This window comes from Rhyacophila brunnea, unplaced genomic scaffold (assembly GCF_057557595.1).
Source record: "Rhyacophila brunnea isolate RB1 unplaced genomic scaffold, BYU_Rbru_1.0 scaffold_3, whole genome shotgun sequence".
Classification (NCBI taxonomy): domain Eukaryota; kingdom Metazoa; phylum Arthropoda; class Insecta; order Trichoptera; family Rhyacophilidae; genus Rhyacophila; species Rhyacophila brunnea.
In genome coordinates, this window is record NW_028232965.1 from 29,954,397 (window position 1) to 29,973,425 (window position 19,029).

General features: G+C 32.2%; 1 protein-coding gene across 1 annotated transcript in view; it reads right to left on the minus strand.

Annotated features, from left to right (window-relative positions):
- Positions 1-19,029, minus strand: part of LOC147068209 (QRFP-like peptide receptor) — a 156,471-nt gene that overhangs the window by 105,560 nt on the left and 31,882 nt on the right. Inside the window, exon 8 of the mRNA XM_085952625.1 lies at positions 13,659-13,786. Within this exon, the coding sequence (XP_085808751.1) occupies positions 13,659-13,786 (128 nt within the window). The remainder of the gene's footprint in view (positions 1-13,658; positions 13,787-19,029) is intronic.

Genomic DNA, 19,029 nt, shown 5'->3' on the forward strand with positions numbered 1-19,029 from the left:
AGCTTCGCTTATATTACATTTATGGGTATTTAATGGGCGAGTCAAGTCAAAGTTGCTTTGTGTACACCACTATACAGTCTTTAAGACACTTTTATTTTTTTGACTATTGATGGTTAAGCCAATTTAGTAATCTATGCCAAGTGTAAATTCTTGGTGGAAAGATATTATATTAATTAATATAAAATCAGGGAACATAAAAATAAGGTAAATGGATTGCCTTCTGTATGTGACCGTAAAAATATACGATTCTATAGTGTATACGAGAATAGGTTATTTTAATTATTTATGTCTGCATCACAATATGCTTAGCATAGTTTATGCACGTATGTGAAACGTTCATGCAGCTTTGCATTGCTTGCGTTTGGCCTGACCGTTATTAAATCATAAACCAAACCTGACTTCAAATGTTTGGTTTATGTTAATGAGTTTTTCCACTTCATTCGAATTAATATATTATGTTTCATATAAAATACACTATAAAATACTAACCCATCCCACAAACAAAATATTCATGATCGGCTTTATCCGCAAACCAGATGAAAACTTATTTTAATTACTAGTTAGTTAGTTTCAATTATAAAGTATATTTTTTTAAATTGATTTTTACTTTACTAAGTACAATAGGTATACATAACGGCAAGTGAATTGGTGGCACGGGGATAAATTGAAATAAAACAATATTTACCAATGAGGATATTAAAAAACATTTTTTTACCAAGTATTATATTAAATACTAAATTATGTAAATAAGAGTTATCATGTCTCATGTACAATTTCCACGTTATTTATAAATTTTGTGTGTACATTATCATATCTATAAGGGACAATAAATTCACCTCTTGAGTCTATTCATAACACATACCATACATTTTTAAAACCATCAAGCCGTAAGTATGTACTTTAACATTTAGAGCATTTACATTTTTTTTTAAATGGATATGTTCAAACGTGTTCTTTTTGGACTTAAGATGCGACTGGCATTCAGGTATATAAATATTTATTAAAAATACAACATGATGTTGTTTAAATATGCTAGACTGTGAAAGTGAAAGTCGTGTTTTCCGTTTTTAAAAGATCTGATTAATTATTTCCCTAAAACGGTGGCGGCTTTACCGTAGGGGCTCAAAGGGATTATACCCGGTAACAGTTGAATGAAAATAATAAGAAAATAACCATTATCTCCATTAACATGAGCAGCTTCTTAACTATATGACATCTTTATTGTATAAAAAATAAATCAAAATACTGTAGAAATTAATTAAATACATAGGTTATTATCATTCATTTTATACTTATAAATTATAAAATAAATAGAGTATTATTTAATAATATTTTTTCGTATTTTGTTCACTCATCCCTATTAGTTGTTTGCCATTCCCATTTCTATTGATACTGATAGGACACGACTTGTACCTCTACCAATACAATCAACGGCCAGCGGCGGTGATTTTATCAGTGATCCCAATCTCGAATCACGAATATACACCAATAATGTTTGAATGTATTGTGTACAAATAATGTAAGTGTACTCAGCTTGAAAGCTTCATGGACACTAAGCTAATGATACTACAGATACTTTTGAAAAAAATACCGTAAGTCTTTTAGTGTGAGTGTTAATAATTTGTGAACATATTGTCACCCTTTTTCTGCATAGATGCCGATTCACCGTGTCCTATGGAATTGAATTTGTTTGGAACAAGGCTTGAACAAAAACGAACCATAAGTGCGAGTGAATAAGCATTCGGCACGCTTATATATTCTCACTATGCGTTAGAGAAAGATGGAATTACTACGGCTGAATTGAATATTTTTTCAAAACGTCACCGGTAAAAATGGATTACACTGATTACAGCCCTTTAAAAACTGCGAACGTGCCTGAAATTTATTGTTTTTGTGTTAAATATAAAGTTAGTGGTAATTATTTTTTATTATTTTACTATACAATATTGTTAACTATGTTGTGTTTAAATTTGGTAGCCGTGCTGAGAAGCAACACGATGATATAACGTTTCATAGTTAAGTTGATAATAACAAAATAGAGGTTCTACCGTGCATTATACGCAAGAAACACGGCTTCATTTTGCCGAAAAATATGCGCTTTCTATATATCATTACCCAGAGGTTTGGAACGATGGCATAGAATACTGGCGATTCTGTTGCCACCATCAAAAAAGAGCTGGAGCCGTCACTGTCCTAAAACTCACTTTTTATATTCTATTCTATCCCAGGAAGAAGGATAAATAAATTACAAAGACTAATTTATAAATAACTACAGCTATTATAAAATTTGTTAATTTAATTTTTAATATTTTATAAAAATTGATTGTTTCTTATTGGTATTCTTAATTTAAAATGCAACAAAGTTATACAACTAAATTATATAATAAATTATAGAAATAAGTGAAATCTCTATATATATAAAAATCTCGTGTCACGATGTTTGTGGTCGAACTCCTCCGAAGCCGCTAGACCAATTTTTATGAATTTTTTTATGTATAATTGTTAGGTATGAGAATAGGTCAACAAGTATATTTCATACCGCTAGGTGATTCGGGTATCTCTATCCAGAAAAAAAATTCTTTAAAGCTCGACCGATTTTTATGATTCTTTTTATGTATATTTGTTAGGTATAAGAATAGGTCAACAAGTATATTTCATACCGCTAGGTGATTTGGGTATCTCTATCCAGAAAAAAATTTCTTTTATTTTTTTGACAATTTTTTTTTTGTATTTTTTTTTTATTTGGCATCAAAAAATACCTATAACCCAAAATTTTCACCCTCCTACTTTCACCCTCCCATTTTTTAATCGCGATTTTAGTATTTTTGTATGAACAAATGAACCGTCGTTCGTATTTCAAACAGAACGAAATTATTTATGTTGTTGAATGAGATGGCGCTACGTCCGAGAAGAATTCACGAGAAGCGTCGCGTTATTTTGACATTTCATTCGGCATATCACAAGGCAGTGTGTGCAAAATGTTGTACGATTTATTTTAATTTATCTATTAGTGTGTGTGTATGTTGTGTTACAGTGTACAATGCCAGCAAGACGCAAGGGGGCCTATTTGAGCCGTCAAACGAATAAAGCAACAAACATGCGAAATATTAGAGCAGAAATCACAGACGAACAAATCCAACAAAATAACGAAAATGTGCGTGTATGCATGTCGCGATTGCGTGAATCTCAATCACAAGAGGCACGAGCTGAACGAAATCAACAACAACAATTGGAACGGAGACAAGCGCGCCGGTTTGCATTTAACACACGCAGAGCAAATGACCGACAACGTCAACAAGTACATCGAGCATTATCCGCTTCGTTCCTTCGTCTTACATTCGAATACGAGCCAGATATTGAATATTCCGCTCATCCGAAAGTGCTGATTGGTGCTATGAACAAAGAATGCCCCAATTGTCATGCGCTAAAATTCAAACATGAGTCAGCCAGGATGTGTTGCGCATCAGGAAAAGTGCAACTACCAGAAATTGAGACACCACCAAAACCATTGAACGGCTTGCTCATCGGCACGGATCCAGATTCAAATCCATTCGCACATTCAATTCATGCTTCCAAATGACTTCGTTTGGAGCTACAGAAATAGTTCACAATACTGCGGCAAATGGTCAACAATTCCATTCTACGTTCAAAATCAAAGGCCAAGTGTACCACAAAGTAGGCTCATTGCTGCCAATGCCAAACGAACCACATAAATTTTTACAAATTTACTTCATGGGCGGTGAGGACATCAATCGCGTGGATGCACGTTGCGGCTACAATAACCTCAATTCGCCTAATGCCAGGCGCATCGTCGGCGAACTGCACACCCTATTGAATGAGCACAACGAATTATTGAAATTCTTCAAATCACATATGCACGAATTGCAAAGTGACAACCACGCTATTGTCATCAATCCTGATAAAACACCAGCTGGAGAGCACTTGCGTCGATTCAATGCGCCTGTTGTTGACGAAGTTGCTGGAATCATGGTTGGCGACCGCACATCGCCGCGAGAAATCGTGATTCGAAGAAGAAACAATAATCTGGAGTTCATCGCTGACACACACCGTTCATACGACGCTCTCCAATATCCGCTAATTTTGTGGAAGGGACAAGACGGATATTGCATAAACATTAAACAACGAGATCCCGCCACAGGTAATTCATTCATTATAAACATCATTATTCATTTTGAATTAATATTTATGAATGAATTAATATTTTTGAATATGTTGTTACAGGAGCCGAAACAAACAAGAAAGTGAGCTCGATGGATTTTTATGCGTATCGTATGATGATTCGACGTGGTCAGGACAACGTCATTCTGCGATGTCGTGAGCTGTGCCAACAATTCATGGTCGACATGTCCGCGAAGGTAGAGAGCGAACGACTGCAATTCCTACGACACAATCAACAGAAGTTGCGTGCGGAAGAATACATTCACTTGCGAGACGCTACCATGAGCGACGCCGACACCACCGAAATTGGTAACTCTATCATTCTACCATCATCCTACGTAGGCAGTCCACGTCATATCCAAGAATACATACAGGATGCTATGATTTTCGTGCGCGAGTACGGACGACCGTGTTTATTTATAACGTTTACATGTAATCCAAAGTGGCAGGAGATTACATCTTTGCTATTGCCAGGCCAAAATGAAATACATCGTCATGATATTACAGCACGTGTGTTCAAACAAAAATTGAAGTCTTTAATGAGCTTCATTACAAAATTACACGTATTTGGTCCCACACGTTGCTGGATGTATTCGGTAGAATGGCAAAAGCGAGGATTACCTCATGCACACATTTTGATTTGGTTAGTCGACAAAATACGCCCTGAAGAAATCGATAGTGTAATTTCCGCGGAAATTATAGATCCGTCTACTGATCAACTACTGTTCGATATTGTTACCACAAACATGATTCATGGCCCATGCGGTGATCTGAATCGTTTATCGCCTTGCATGGCAGATGGAAAATGTACAAAGCGTTTTCCTAAACATTTCACCAACGACACGATCACAAATGTCGACGGATATCCAATATATCGTCGAAGAAATACTGATAATGGCGGACAATCATTTACGCTAAATATCAACAACGCAGACATTGACATTGACAATCGTTGGGTGGTACCATATTCGCCTCTGCTGAGCAAAACATTCAATGCTCATATTAATGTTGAGTTCTGCAGTTCGGTGAAGAGCATCAAATACATTTGCAAGTATGTGAATAAAGGCAGCGATATGGCTTATTTCAAATTCAAAATACCGATGTGAATGCTCCTCGATTGAATGACAACGACGAAATAATGCGCTACCAAATTGGCCGGTACATCAGCTCCAATGAAGCTGTCTGGCGTATCTTTGGTTTCCCAATTCATGAACGGGACCCAGCAGTTATACATTTAGCCGTCCATCTTGAAAACGGCCAGCGCGTATTTTTCACCAACGAGACAGCAATTGAGCGTGCCATAAATCCACCAAAAACTACACTCACCGAATTTTTCGAATTGTGTAATCGTGCGGATACTTTTGGTGCCTTTGCACGAACATTACTCTATTCCGAAGTACCTCGCTATTTCACATGGAATCAAACAAAAAAATGGATGCCCCGCAAGCAAGGCACACCAATTGTTGCGTGCCCCGGCCTATTCAAATCAAACACTTTGGGCCGAGTATATACAGTCAATCCAAGGCAGATTGAGTGTTTCTATCTGCGACTGTTGTTGGTTAATGTCACCGGCTCATTATCATTTCAAGATATACGCAAAGTGAATGGGCAACAGTATCCAACATATAAAGATGCATGCCTTGCACTCGGCTTGCTCGAAGACGACAATCACTGGGACGATATGCTTGCTGAAGCAGCATTGGGCTGTACAGCAACACAGATTCGTCTACTATTCGCTATAGTGTTGACTACATGTTTCCCGGGACGAGCAGACACGTTGTGAGATAAGCACAAAGATTCAATGACTGACGATATATTGCATCGAATTCGTACACGGTGCAACGATCTAACGATTACATTCAGTGACGCTATGTACAATGAAGCATTGATTACTATCGAGGATCTTTGCGTTGTCATTGCCAATTTACCACTCAGTCATTTCGGTATGAGTTCGCCAAATCGAAGTACTTCTGATTTAATGGACACCGAAATGAATCGTGAACTGCAGTACGATACTGCAGAAATGGCAGCGATTGTTACTCGCAATGTCCCACTACTGACTCATGAACAAAAAATCATTTATGACCGCATTATGCTGGCAGTTTTGGCGGGACAAGCTGGATTCTTTTTTTTGGATGCACCAGGTGGAACTGGCAAAACATTTCTCATTTCGCTAATTCTCGCCAAAATACGATCAAATAATGGCATTGCATTGGCTGTTGCATCATCTGGCATTGCAGCAACTTTATTGGATCGAGGCAGAACAGCTCATTCAGCATTTAAACTGCCACTGAATATTCATAATAACCCAGACGCAATGTGCAACATAAAAAAACAAATATCCATGGCCACAGTGCTGAAACAATGCAAAATTATCATCTGGGATGAATGCACTATGGCACACAAACATTCTCTTGAGGCGTTGAACAGAACACTCAAAGATATAAAAAACAACGACAAACTATTCGGCGGCACTCTGTTACTCCTTTCAGGTGATTTCAGATAAACACTTCTCATCATTCCACGTTCAACGTACGCTGATGAGATCAACGCTTGCTTGAAATCATCGCCACTGTGGCGTAATGTTGAAAAAGTCCAGCTAAAAATAAACATGCGCGTGCAAATGCTACAAGATCCATCTGCTGACACATTCTCGAACCAATTGTTAGATATCGGCAATGGAAAAGTTGCTGTCTATGAAAATACTGGATGCATAAAATTGCCCACTAATTTCTGCAGAATCGTTGATTCGCAAAATGCTCTCATTGACCGCATATTTCCCGATGTACGCATACAAATACATAAATCATGCGTGGCTAGCAGAAAGAGCCATTTTGGCAGCAAAAAATGTGGACGTTGACGATTTAAACTTCAAGATACAGCAGTCGTTGCCAGGCGATTTGGTATCATACAAATCGATCGATACAGTTTGCGATGTCAACGAAGCTGTAAATTATCCAACAGAGTTTTTGAACTCACGGATTTACCAGGCATATCAACACACCTTCTACGACTGAAAGTTGGATCTCCGGTTATTTTACTTTGAAATTTGAACCCACCACGGCTGTGCAATGGCACGCGATTGGTCATTAAAAAATTGATGAAAAACATTATCGAAGCCACCATTTTGAATGGCAAATTCCGAGCCGAAAATGTTTTGCTGCCACGAATTCCAATGATTCTTACAGACGTGCCAATTGAATTCAAACGCGTTCAATTTCCTATTAGATTGGCATTCACAATGACAATCAATAAGTCGCAAGGCCAAACGATGTCTGTTTGCGGCTTAGATCTGGGCACACCATGTTTTTCACACGGACAATTGTACGTGGCATGTTCTCGCGTGGGCAAACCATCGAGCTTATTCGTGTTGGCTAAAGACGGACTGACAAAAAATATTGTACACTCAATTGCTTTTCAAAATTAATATTGATTTTCTTTATTTCATTTTCCTACTTTAGGATAAAAATTTATAATTTTTTTTCACTTTACATTTAACTTTTAAGAGATCAAACAATGAATATGTTATCGGCGGTCATCGTCTACAGTGCTCCATTCCTCTTCCTGTCATAGATCTCATCCCCACACACTTACAATACATTCGTTATTTTTTATTTAACAACCAAAATATTTACTAGAAATAATTTAGATGGCAGAACAACGTTTGCCGGGTCAGCTAGTATTATATAAAATATAAATGAAAGAAGTGTGGTCCTGCAACGGGTCAGTATTTATAATAAATGTATATTATTTATCAAAATCGAAAAGTAGATAATCTATCCGACGTTGAAAAATTATATCAATTCGGTTCATTTTTGTGGCTAGAAAATTTTACACACTTTAATAATATCTACTACACATTATAAATCATCACGGTTGAAAAATTTACAGTAGGTTAGGCAGATAAATATTTTGTGATATTCAATTTAAAAAGCTAGCGAAAGTTTAGCCGTATTTTTTATTGAACAATAAGTGATGTCTTGAAAGTTAGTTAGACCTGAACAATTTTCGTTCCGTTAAGAAAGCCTAGCAAATAAACTTCTAAAGAGTGACGGTTATATTAAAATATTTTGTCACGAAGGATTATTTTTGCCCAATCTATTGGGTCTTTGCACTGGATCAAACACTTATTATTTACATAATTATAATATAAGTACAAAGAATAAATATGAGGTTCTTGGTTTCAAAGTCGGTAAGGTTACCTCCATTTTTAAATATATTTTTCTTGATACAGGGTATCTAAATTCCTTTCTATCGTATATTTCCAGCTTTGTTTCTTAGTAAAATTGTATTAAACCGGATGTTGTTCGCAAAGTTAATTATACCAACAGCAATATTTTATATTTCTCGACCTATTTTAAACAAGATTGTTCAAATTATTGCTAATGACTTTTAGGTCACTTAATATGGTTATTTGTTTTTTAAATTAATTATTTACTAATATATTTACAAAAAATATGTTTTATTGGCAATCTTAAATGTGGTTGTCGATTTTTTACGATTATCTCAAAATTATGGAATATGAAGGTAACCGACTTTGAAACTAATAGCTTCATATAATATTAATTCTATAAAAACGCCAGGGTGTGAAGAATTATTTGAAATATATTTGATTTCTATATGTATTATACAGTGGAAAGTACTAAGTATTTTTTCAATCTAACCATCTAAGATTTTATAAATCTCATGCAAAATATATTTCCAATCTTTCCATTTACTGATAACAAATGCACGGGCTACTCTCGTTCAATTTTGAAAAGGAGATGAGTATATTATGCCAAAGCTCACAGCTGATTCTCCTTGTGGGCGAGGGTTCAAAAACTCTTTGGGAAACGTACTACCACCATATAAAAAATTAAAAGGTCACGTACTACTATATAAACGTACCTGCCGACCATTTCACTCAGAAACTACATGTATGCGTGGTATGATGTCAGTAAAGAGCTGATTATATACGTTTGAAAATCATCATATTTTAGAAGCATTTCAATTTCTTAAATCAACATTATAAAAACTATGCAGCATATTTAATTTTTCATATTGCGTTTAATTTATATTGCAGGCAAATAGGGGCGTGTCATTGGTGAAATGAACTGGGTGAGATTTAGGGGGCGGTATAAATATAAAGTAGAAAGATATTTTTCATTAAGTAATATAGGTACTAAAGTACCTATTTATTTACATTTTATTAAATCTGGGTAATTACTCGTTTAATAATTTGTCATTTAATGAAGATTAATGAGATTAAAATGTAATTTCCTACACATTTCAGTACCTATTTAAGTTATATATAAATAACCAGTATTTTAATTTTTTTTATCGATCAGTAGGTTACCCATATTAATTAAAATCAAATAATTGATAATAAGGAAAATAACTTATGTATACGTTTTTTTAATATAATCTTTAGATACTAAACGGTGATGATGGTAATTTGTGCTTTACATACGCCCAACAATCATCCGAACAATGATACGAGTATGTAACATTTACAATATCTTCAATATATTCGTATGACAATCCAGGCTACTGCTGTTGTATTATGATCTAGGTACTGTTATTGTTGGTTCCGTATTCTGTTGACACTATATGAATATGAATTTGAAATAAAAAAATATTATAGTTTTAAAATGACACAATAAAGAGGAATTTCCAAGACGAGAAACAGCAGTAGTCCCTTAACCTCACTCGCTAGAGATATGAAGGTATAGCTCAATATTGTTATTGTACTCTGTTGTGCTCTGTTGTGCTCTGTATATTGTTAAAATAATAAATTTATATTTTTCCTCAATATAAACATTAATATTTAAGATTTATACATTCATTATAATTGGTTTTATTTATTATAAAAATGATTGTAGATTAAATTTCTTTATATCACAAATCTTTGAAAAAATCTATTACATCCTTTTGGATAAGATTTGCCTTTAAAGTAATTAGTACAGACTGTAGGATAAGAAAGTCTATTTTGCATTGTAAATTTAGCATACTACTATACGTTATAAGCTTTTAAGATGTCAGGCCTAATTTTATTAATCCATCCTAAGAAAATGTGCGTCTTGTTTTATCCATACCGACATTGTATTATTTACGGTGCATTATGTATTACATTGAAAATACCCATCTCCAGACTTATCACTGTAAATGTATCTTATAAATTATTTAATTTGGTTCCGCGGAAACTCATGATTTATTGTGGTAATTAGGATACTAAATGTAGTCTTATACCTACAGTTATTTATTATTCATCCCTTTCACAGCAAGTTTGTCAAGATTTAAAGACAAAATTAAAATTAAATGTTTATTATTTTAAAACAAATTTCGTTTAATTTAGAGAAATGTTTTCATAAGTGGGTAGACATTTATTGATCATATAGCCAAAATACTATTTTAATAATTTGTAAGTATTTTAATGAGAGTAATCTTAATATTTTCTTTCACACAAGAATCTAAATGAATCTGAAAACTAAAGCCGTATTTTATAAAATTGACTATAAAATTTATTGTAATAATATTATTAAGACCCTAACAATTCAATTTTTCTGATAATATCTGTTTCATATTTATGTACTATTACTGATTGTTATATTATACTAGCTGAAGTACCCGGCTTCGCACAGGGTCGCTTTGTGGATACATTTATCTTAGATATTTAAAAAATAACAATACGTTATTATCTTTTTAATATTAAAATATCTATGTAATACAATATGGCAATATGAAAGTAATTCTAATAGGTGTAAAGGTCAAACAAAAGAACACTAAATTAAAATCGAATCTTAAATATGAAAACGTTATTAATAGTATTAATATGTAGAAAAAAAACAAAATTGGAAGGAGCAAACAAACAGCAAACTTTGTATTTTGTATAATATTGGATTTAAAAACCTTTGCAGGTATGCGCACAACAACTAACAAAAGTTTCATCGCAATCGGATGAATGGTATAGGAACTCATACGAATAGAAGAAGAAAATGATTTTATAATTCAGAAATCTTCGCGGGGGTGCGCTCAACAACTCACCAAAATTTCATTGCGATCAGATGAATGGTATAGGAATGCATACGAATAGAAGAAGAAGAAGATAGTTATACTAATTCAGAAACCTTTGCGGGCATGCGCACAACAACTGGTCAAAATTTCATCGCAATCGGATGAATGGTATAAGAACGCATACGAATAGAAGAAAATAGAATAGAAGAAAAAGAAGAAGAAAATGGTTGTATCAATTCAGAAACCTTTGCGGGCGTGAGCACAACACTTGATCAAAATTTCATTGCAATTAGATTAATGGTATAGGGACGCAAACGAATAGAAAAAGAAGAAGATGGTTGTACTAATTCAAAAATCTTCGCGGGTGTTGGCACAATTACTGACGAAAATTTTATTGCAATCGGATGAATGGAATAGGAACGTATACGAATAGAAGAAGAAAAAGAAGATGGTTGTACTAATTCAGAAACCTTTGCGGGTGTTACCACAACAACTGACAAAGATTTCATCGCAATCGGATGAATGGTATAAAGACCATACGAATAAATGAAGATATAATGAAGAAGAAGAAGAAAAGGAAGATAATTTTTCTAATTTAACGCATTCGCTGCGAACTATATAATGAGATTTTAATTGCCCCCTTTAAAATGCACGTTAATTACATCGATCGGCCGCCTGGCTATTACGCGCATGCGCGTCTTCAGCGTCCAAAGTATTAAAAACATTTGCGGGTGTGCGTACAATAACTGACGAAAGTTTCGTCGCAATCGGATGAATGGTATAGGAACCATACGAATAAAAGAAAATAGAATGAAGAAAAAGAAGAAGATAATGATTTTTCTAATTCAAAAACCTTCACGGGTGTGCATACAACCACTTACCAAAATTTAATCGCGATCGGATGAATGGTATAGGAACGCACAGGGGACGGACAGAAAGACAGACAGACAGACATTCATTTTTATATATAAGATATAGCCTATACTCTTTGCGCAAGTGCAAGCAATAAGCTTACAAAGTTTTATCGCAATCGGATGAACGGTATGGCAGCGCATAAAACACGAACAAACAAACAAATATTGTTTTTTTTATATTATAGATATATTTGTACTTTTTGTTATGATGCTGTGTTTATTTCAATTTCATTCAACAATTATTTTCAATATCATCTTATTTATGTATATATTTAATAAATACATTAACTGTCTTATTTTCGGTTTAAAAGTGATTTAATTTGGTTTACTTTACTTACAAGTCTTATTATTAAAATTTAATTATTATCATTATTTGTAAAACAATATTGAATAATATCATTATATCTACACAAGTTCTAATAATATCACTACAACTTCAATTCCTGTAAAATATTGCACGAAAAAATAAATAGATCGTGTGCGTTAGGAAGATCGCGATTGTGTAACTATTGGATAGTAAAGGGACACTCTTGGGAATATCTTTCAAAGGGAAAATATATTTACCAGCCTTTCAGATGCTCTGTCAAAATTTAACGCCCCAAAACCCGTACGTTTATAAAATTACTATGGGAGAATTTGACCATTTTCAGTCTATTTGATTCTTTTTTTGCGTCCATTTATAAAATACCCTCTTCTTGAATGTTGACTATTTTGACACATTGTTTTTTTTCAACATTATTCTTTAAATTATTCATTTAAATAAAACTTAAGACTTAAATACCGTATAACATTACAGGTGTAATGTTAATAATTTAAATATACATATACAACTATAAAAATGTATCAATTTAAAATTTACCGATTCTTAATAGCAATACTTTAGTGAATTAACTACCTTAAAAAGTATTTTTCGTATCAATGTTGCAAGAGAAATATTTAATTCTGAAAAAAAGCAATTAAAAAGAAAATTTGAAAAGTTCCATAAACATATTAAATCTCTTCATAATAGCCGAGGACAAATTGTTTTTTTGAACTTTTCGTCTCGTAAAAAGAATTCTTAAATAATAATTATTCGTCCACTAACAAATAGTATTATTTCCATTTAATGATTGCTTATGTAGGTACATAATATTTACTTTGGTGTTTTACGATGAACATGGAAGTAGTTATAACATAAAATATGTTTATGTTATACTGTATCATAATATTATGTTACGAGGTTACACTTAAAGCATACAACTTCTTAAATGAATGTTCTTTTGCGTCAACTTAATAATATTGTATGTAATCTAATAATTGTTTTAAAAGATATAAAACTAATACTATTTTTTACCTTGGTTATTAAAGACGTCATCTTTATTATTAAAATAATTTGCTTATAATATATGTATATTTTTCATACTGTTTCGAGTTAAATGTATGGCAATTTAAAGCAACATATTATTATCTATTGTGAAACTAGCTTTTGTGTAATTAATGTTTTACGTTATTTTTTTGTCTGAAATGTAATTTATTAAAATCATTTTAGAATCTTCAAATTGTTCATAAGATATAATTAGAAAAAATACTTACTTTACACCTTTGATGTTGACGCGTAGAAAGCTCATCTGGAGTTCTGCATAGCAGCTTTTTGACAGATCTCCGAAAATTCCTTGTCATGAAGCAGTATACGATTGGGTTGATCGCTGAATTGGCATGACCTAAAAAAAGAATTTCTTAGAATTTATTTATTTCAGACAACGATAGTAATCGATTTAATTTAGTAATAAGTTAATAAACGAATATCTTTCTATCACCAAAATATAATTAGTATGAAATATGTGAACTACGCTTACTTATTTGATGTGTGATATTTGAATTGTATACTATGATTTTTGTTTATTTATACTTGGACGTAATGCAGATGATCCTCGTTCATTACGACCCCGGCGAGTACGATTTCGTTATATCGGGATCAATTTATAATAATATTTTTTTATCCTGTATTTATTTTGACATGTGCCAACTGCTAGAAATCGCATATAACGAGTAGAATCACGCGCATATGATCAGATTATTCGATAGTTATCAACATTTTTTTAATAATAAATGCTGACAAGGTCAACTATGTAAATTCTTTTTTGCGTTAGGGGACAAAATTAATGTTATTTTTTCACTTTTAATTATTGAGTAGTTTAAAAGCAAATTGACTTCTCCATCATTAATTGATTAAGATATGCGCATAAAAATAAAGTGAAAAGTTTGAGCGGTTTTCAGGTACCTATATTAAAAGTTGCATTATATTGTATTTAAAGAGAGTACTGAGCCTTTTTGGAGAATTACAAAAAATATTTGTTTTATCGTTAATTAAATTAAAATTAAATTATCCAGATAAATTATCCGGATAATATTATAAAATATGTTAGCAAAGAAGCCATATTGCTAGTGTTAAAGCAACTACCCAGCACCAAAAAAACGCGTATCATAAAATAAACCAGTAGGCTATAAATCTTTTTCAATGCAAGTTTTGTTCGATACTTTTATTATATAGGTTTTATTAATTTTGGAAATACGTAAAAATCACATAAAATATTTTTTTCGTTATTAATACTATATTGTGTATCAAAATAATATAAGTTAAAATTAAGGAAACTTTTTTATGACCTACTTAGTATTATAAACATGAATAAATATATTATATTATAATTTATTTAAAGAGCGTATTAAGCTTGCCGAGCCTGCAAGAAAAACTATTGTCTTATTCTAGCTATGTGATTACTAATGATTCATTTTAATAGTTTTCATTGCTTAAATTAAACATGATTTATGTTCAATTAGCAATTCATTTAGATTATTGAATTTAATTTTGGGCCATATTCAAAGGAAAATAGTCATAAAAAATGTTTTTAAGTACCTAATGGTTATCATTTAAAATCAAGTTATCTTACCACAAACTTTAATTTTATAAATCTAGCTACAAAGAATTAATAATTGGGTGCTTATAGTTGAGTTTGATAAATTATACGAGTTTTAAACTTGAAAATTACTTCAAGAATTGTTTACAGCGTTTATTTCACTATTATAACTTTGATTTGATGAATATTTGAGTCATATTATATTGTAGAGCTATTCGATTTCCAAGAATAGAGATATTTTAAATAATAATATGTACTGCGTCTTGAATGATTGAATTTATCAACAGGTTTACTTAGCAGCATAACTTAATAATAATATTAGGTATACTTTATTATAGGTAGTTGGCGAAAATAAGTCGGGTTTATTTTATCATTTATGTTATCTACAGACTATGTTCATGGAATTAATATTATAAATATGTATTATATATATATATATATATATTAGAATTATTAATAACCATGTCCTTGCTTTTTCGTATAAGGTGGTTGTTAGTAATTTTGAACAATCACAAACACCAGGCTTTGAGAAAATCACATAAATATTGTGTTCTCACCGGGAATCGAACCCAGCACTCTCCGGTAGAAGGCCAGCGCCTTACGCACTGCACCACGAGAGCCGCCCTGGTATTATATAATTACAATTGATTTTTTACTACTCTAGAGATATGTACCTATTACATTTCAAAACAATACCGCTGTATAAACGAAATATTGATCGAAATAAGCTATTGCGTCCAACAATATAATGATAAGTAGATATAAGTACACAAGTATATAAATATAATGCTTTCGCTACCATTTATATGTAAATAATATGATAGATCATCATATTATCACTAAGTTCTACTGAATATTACTGAAAAGTTGATAGATGGAGTTTCTATACGCGTTGGGTTTTGGCAAAACATCAAAATATAGTCTGCACTAATGTTTATCTTCTATTATTTACGCTTATACGCTATACCGCCTGCGCATTCTGTTGAAATATTGTATTTTGTAACGCAGTATGGCGCTAGAAATCAACAAACGAAGCACGTTCTGACATTTGGCGTTACTACTAACGCCAAAAGCACACGTGGGAAAATCTCGAAAGCGATGTGCGCGCAGTTGACTTTCAAAGAGATTATCTCCTCGGCCAATGAGCTTTAGGGTCAAAATTCCAGGACTAATAACGGCAAGTGGTTGTTTTGGATTCATCAAAATGTCCGATATGATACATTTTACCGGATGAGCTCTACGGACAAAACGTTTGGGATCCAAAATTATTTTATACACTACTATGACGCAAATAAATACGAATTTTTACTACTTTTATAAAAGCCAGTTCAAAATTAATTTATTAGATACGAGTATATAAAAAGAAAACTTCTTATTTTGTAAAACTTTTGTGCGCATTATATTATACTTATTGAATTACGCTGAAGTGTAACACGAAAACCGTCATGAAAAATGAACGACACTCGAACTTCTATAGTTATTATGATCAATGAATATATCTTTCATATTATTTTTTATTTACCTACCCGTCTCTCAAATTTTAACATTAGTTTTGAATTTACTTTTTATTGTCCTTTTAACGTAAAGCACCGTACGCCATTCTCTTAGACAAGTTTAATTTTAAATACATATGAAGTAATACTTCACTATTCTCTAATACTATTTACGTGAGATTATTATGTGTATACATAGAATTTAAATCTTATGTAAGTACCATTATAATAATATACACATCACCATGTTCGATATTAAGAGGATTAAATGGATCTCCAGAGAGTGGAGGTTGTACAGATTTTTGTTTCTACAAAAATATATGTTAGCCACTTGGTCAACCTATTAGGTCCATACTTGCGTTTCTTCTACTACCCGCCACGTCTCTACACTAATTATGAAGGCACATACTGTGGCGTAATGAGTGTTAGGCACCCTTCAATGTTGTGCTGAGCGTGTCCCAGGAGTAACTTCCAAAGACTTTGGTTGGCGTGCACTAGAGTGTGGGTGATTTTTATTCCGATATAATATATTAAAATCAATCCTCGATGAGCAAAGACTTTTTCTCAAGCTCAGCTCAGAAAATTTTATTCATAGATACCAAGTCGCAATGGCCGATCGGTCCAACTGAGGGTTGCGTGGGTTAAATCCATGCTCTGGGTCTAAATATACATTGAAAAAACTACATGTGAATTTTTCAGACCCGGGATTCATATTTGGTACTCATGATATTATAAGCTGATACGTTACCGCTCGGCCATAGTGGGAATTTAATATGGTCTTGCCAACTAGTGATTAAACTAGGTAAACAAAATTAAATTCGTCAAAATCTCAAATCTTTCGATTGTGCATATTAATTACCATCTAATAATATACATGGTAGGGAAATATTTTATGTAGTAGGTACTACATAAATAATCAATCTTATTACATTACTAGTGGGTAGCTATAATTTGAAAATGTAATTCACAAAAATATATCGTTATGTAAAAAAAATATATGATTTAAATTATCTACCAATGATACGAAAATATATACCAATCATTTGGCACTAATTTAACTTTTTTAGCCACCGTACTGCAAGCCCCTAAACATAGTTAATCATAACTATGTATGGTTTTTGTTGTATTTAATAAAACATCGTAATATATAGGTACTTTAAGTGTTAACACTCTAAAGAAGACATTGATTTTATTCTAAACGAGCCGTATTTTTACGATAATGTTATTGTCTCAACAGGCATTTACGTTGCTTAGCGTTAAAATTTACGACATGACTTTTCACAATATTGGCTGACTAACGTTACAGTTTATTGAATATCGAAAAAAGCAATTTTTTGTTTCAAAATGAATTTATATTGATTGTCGTGATTAAATAATGGATTTTTTAAAGATCGGATGGAAAAAAATGAGCTTAGAACAGAAATTCAATCTCTATTGTAAAATTAGATTTTCATTTATTGAACATTACATAATTATTGTAAACCGCAGAGAAATATTTAACTACTAGAAAAAATGCTTTTGATAAAAATCCGACACCCAGCTGAGTGTCGCGACAATCACAACTTGAGATTGTAATAAAATAATATAACAATCTCAAGTTGAATAAAAAAATAGTTTATTACATTATTTCATTTATTTGATTTTATGTAGGTATATGAGGTGTTGTATTATATTATCTGCTTTCTTTCTATATTATATTCTAGTGCCTTTTCGTGCGTCCAACGCAACTGGTGCGTCGCCATTAGTTGGCCATTATATACTATTAACATATTGATTAAATGTGGTAATTAAATAGTAATTAACAGGTCCGCAGTGATTGAGTTTTAAATTCTGTCATTCTCTTTACATGATGTCTTCAACGCGACCAGGCTCTTACTTTGAATGTTAATATTTATTTGAGTATAGTGACATTATTTACCGTATTTTTTTAAAATGTAAAATAAGAAATTTTATTTACGATACGTAAGTACCTATATTATACATTTACAATAAATTAGCGATGTCATATTATTGCAGACAGACATACGGTATACCTACCTACTTATTTACATTTAGCATAATATTTAGTTGCATACTTCCTAACCAACATTACACATCCGTGGACGTTACGTTTTATAAAAATATTTTTTAATTATTACGTACATTAACACGATAACAACATTAACATATATACGAAATATACGAAACATTTCTACACCATTTCTACGAAATGTTCCCAGTGTGAATTATAACAGAGGTAAATTAGAAATTAAAATTTGTTTTTTATTCTTTTAATAAAAGCATAAGGAATATTTTGCATAGACGTAGAAACTAAAGCATATGTCTTTGGCTTATTTTTCATACTCACATTTAAACTATTGACTTATTATTTAGACGCGATATCTGAAGAAAATAAGAAAAAAACCCTCGTAAATATTAATAAATACCTAGGTCTATCCAGACAAGTAAAGTTATTTTAATTTAGATTAATACATTTATAGTATGGTTACAAATGTACAAGGTACGAATAAATTGGTAATTGTATGTGATTGCAATCAAATACATACGCTGCTAATG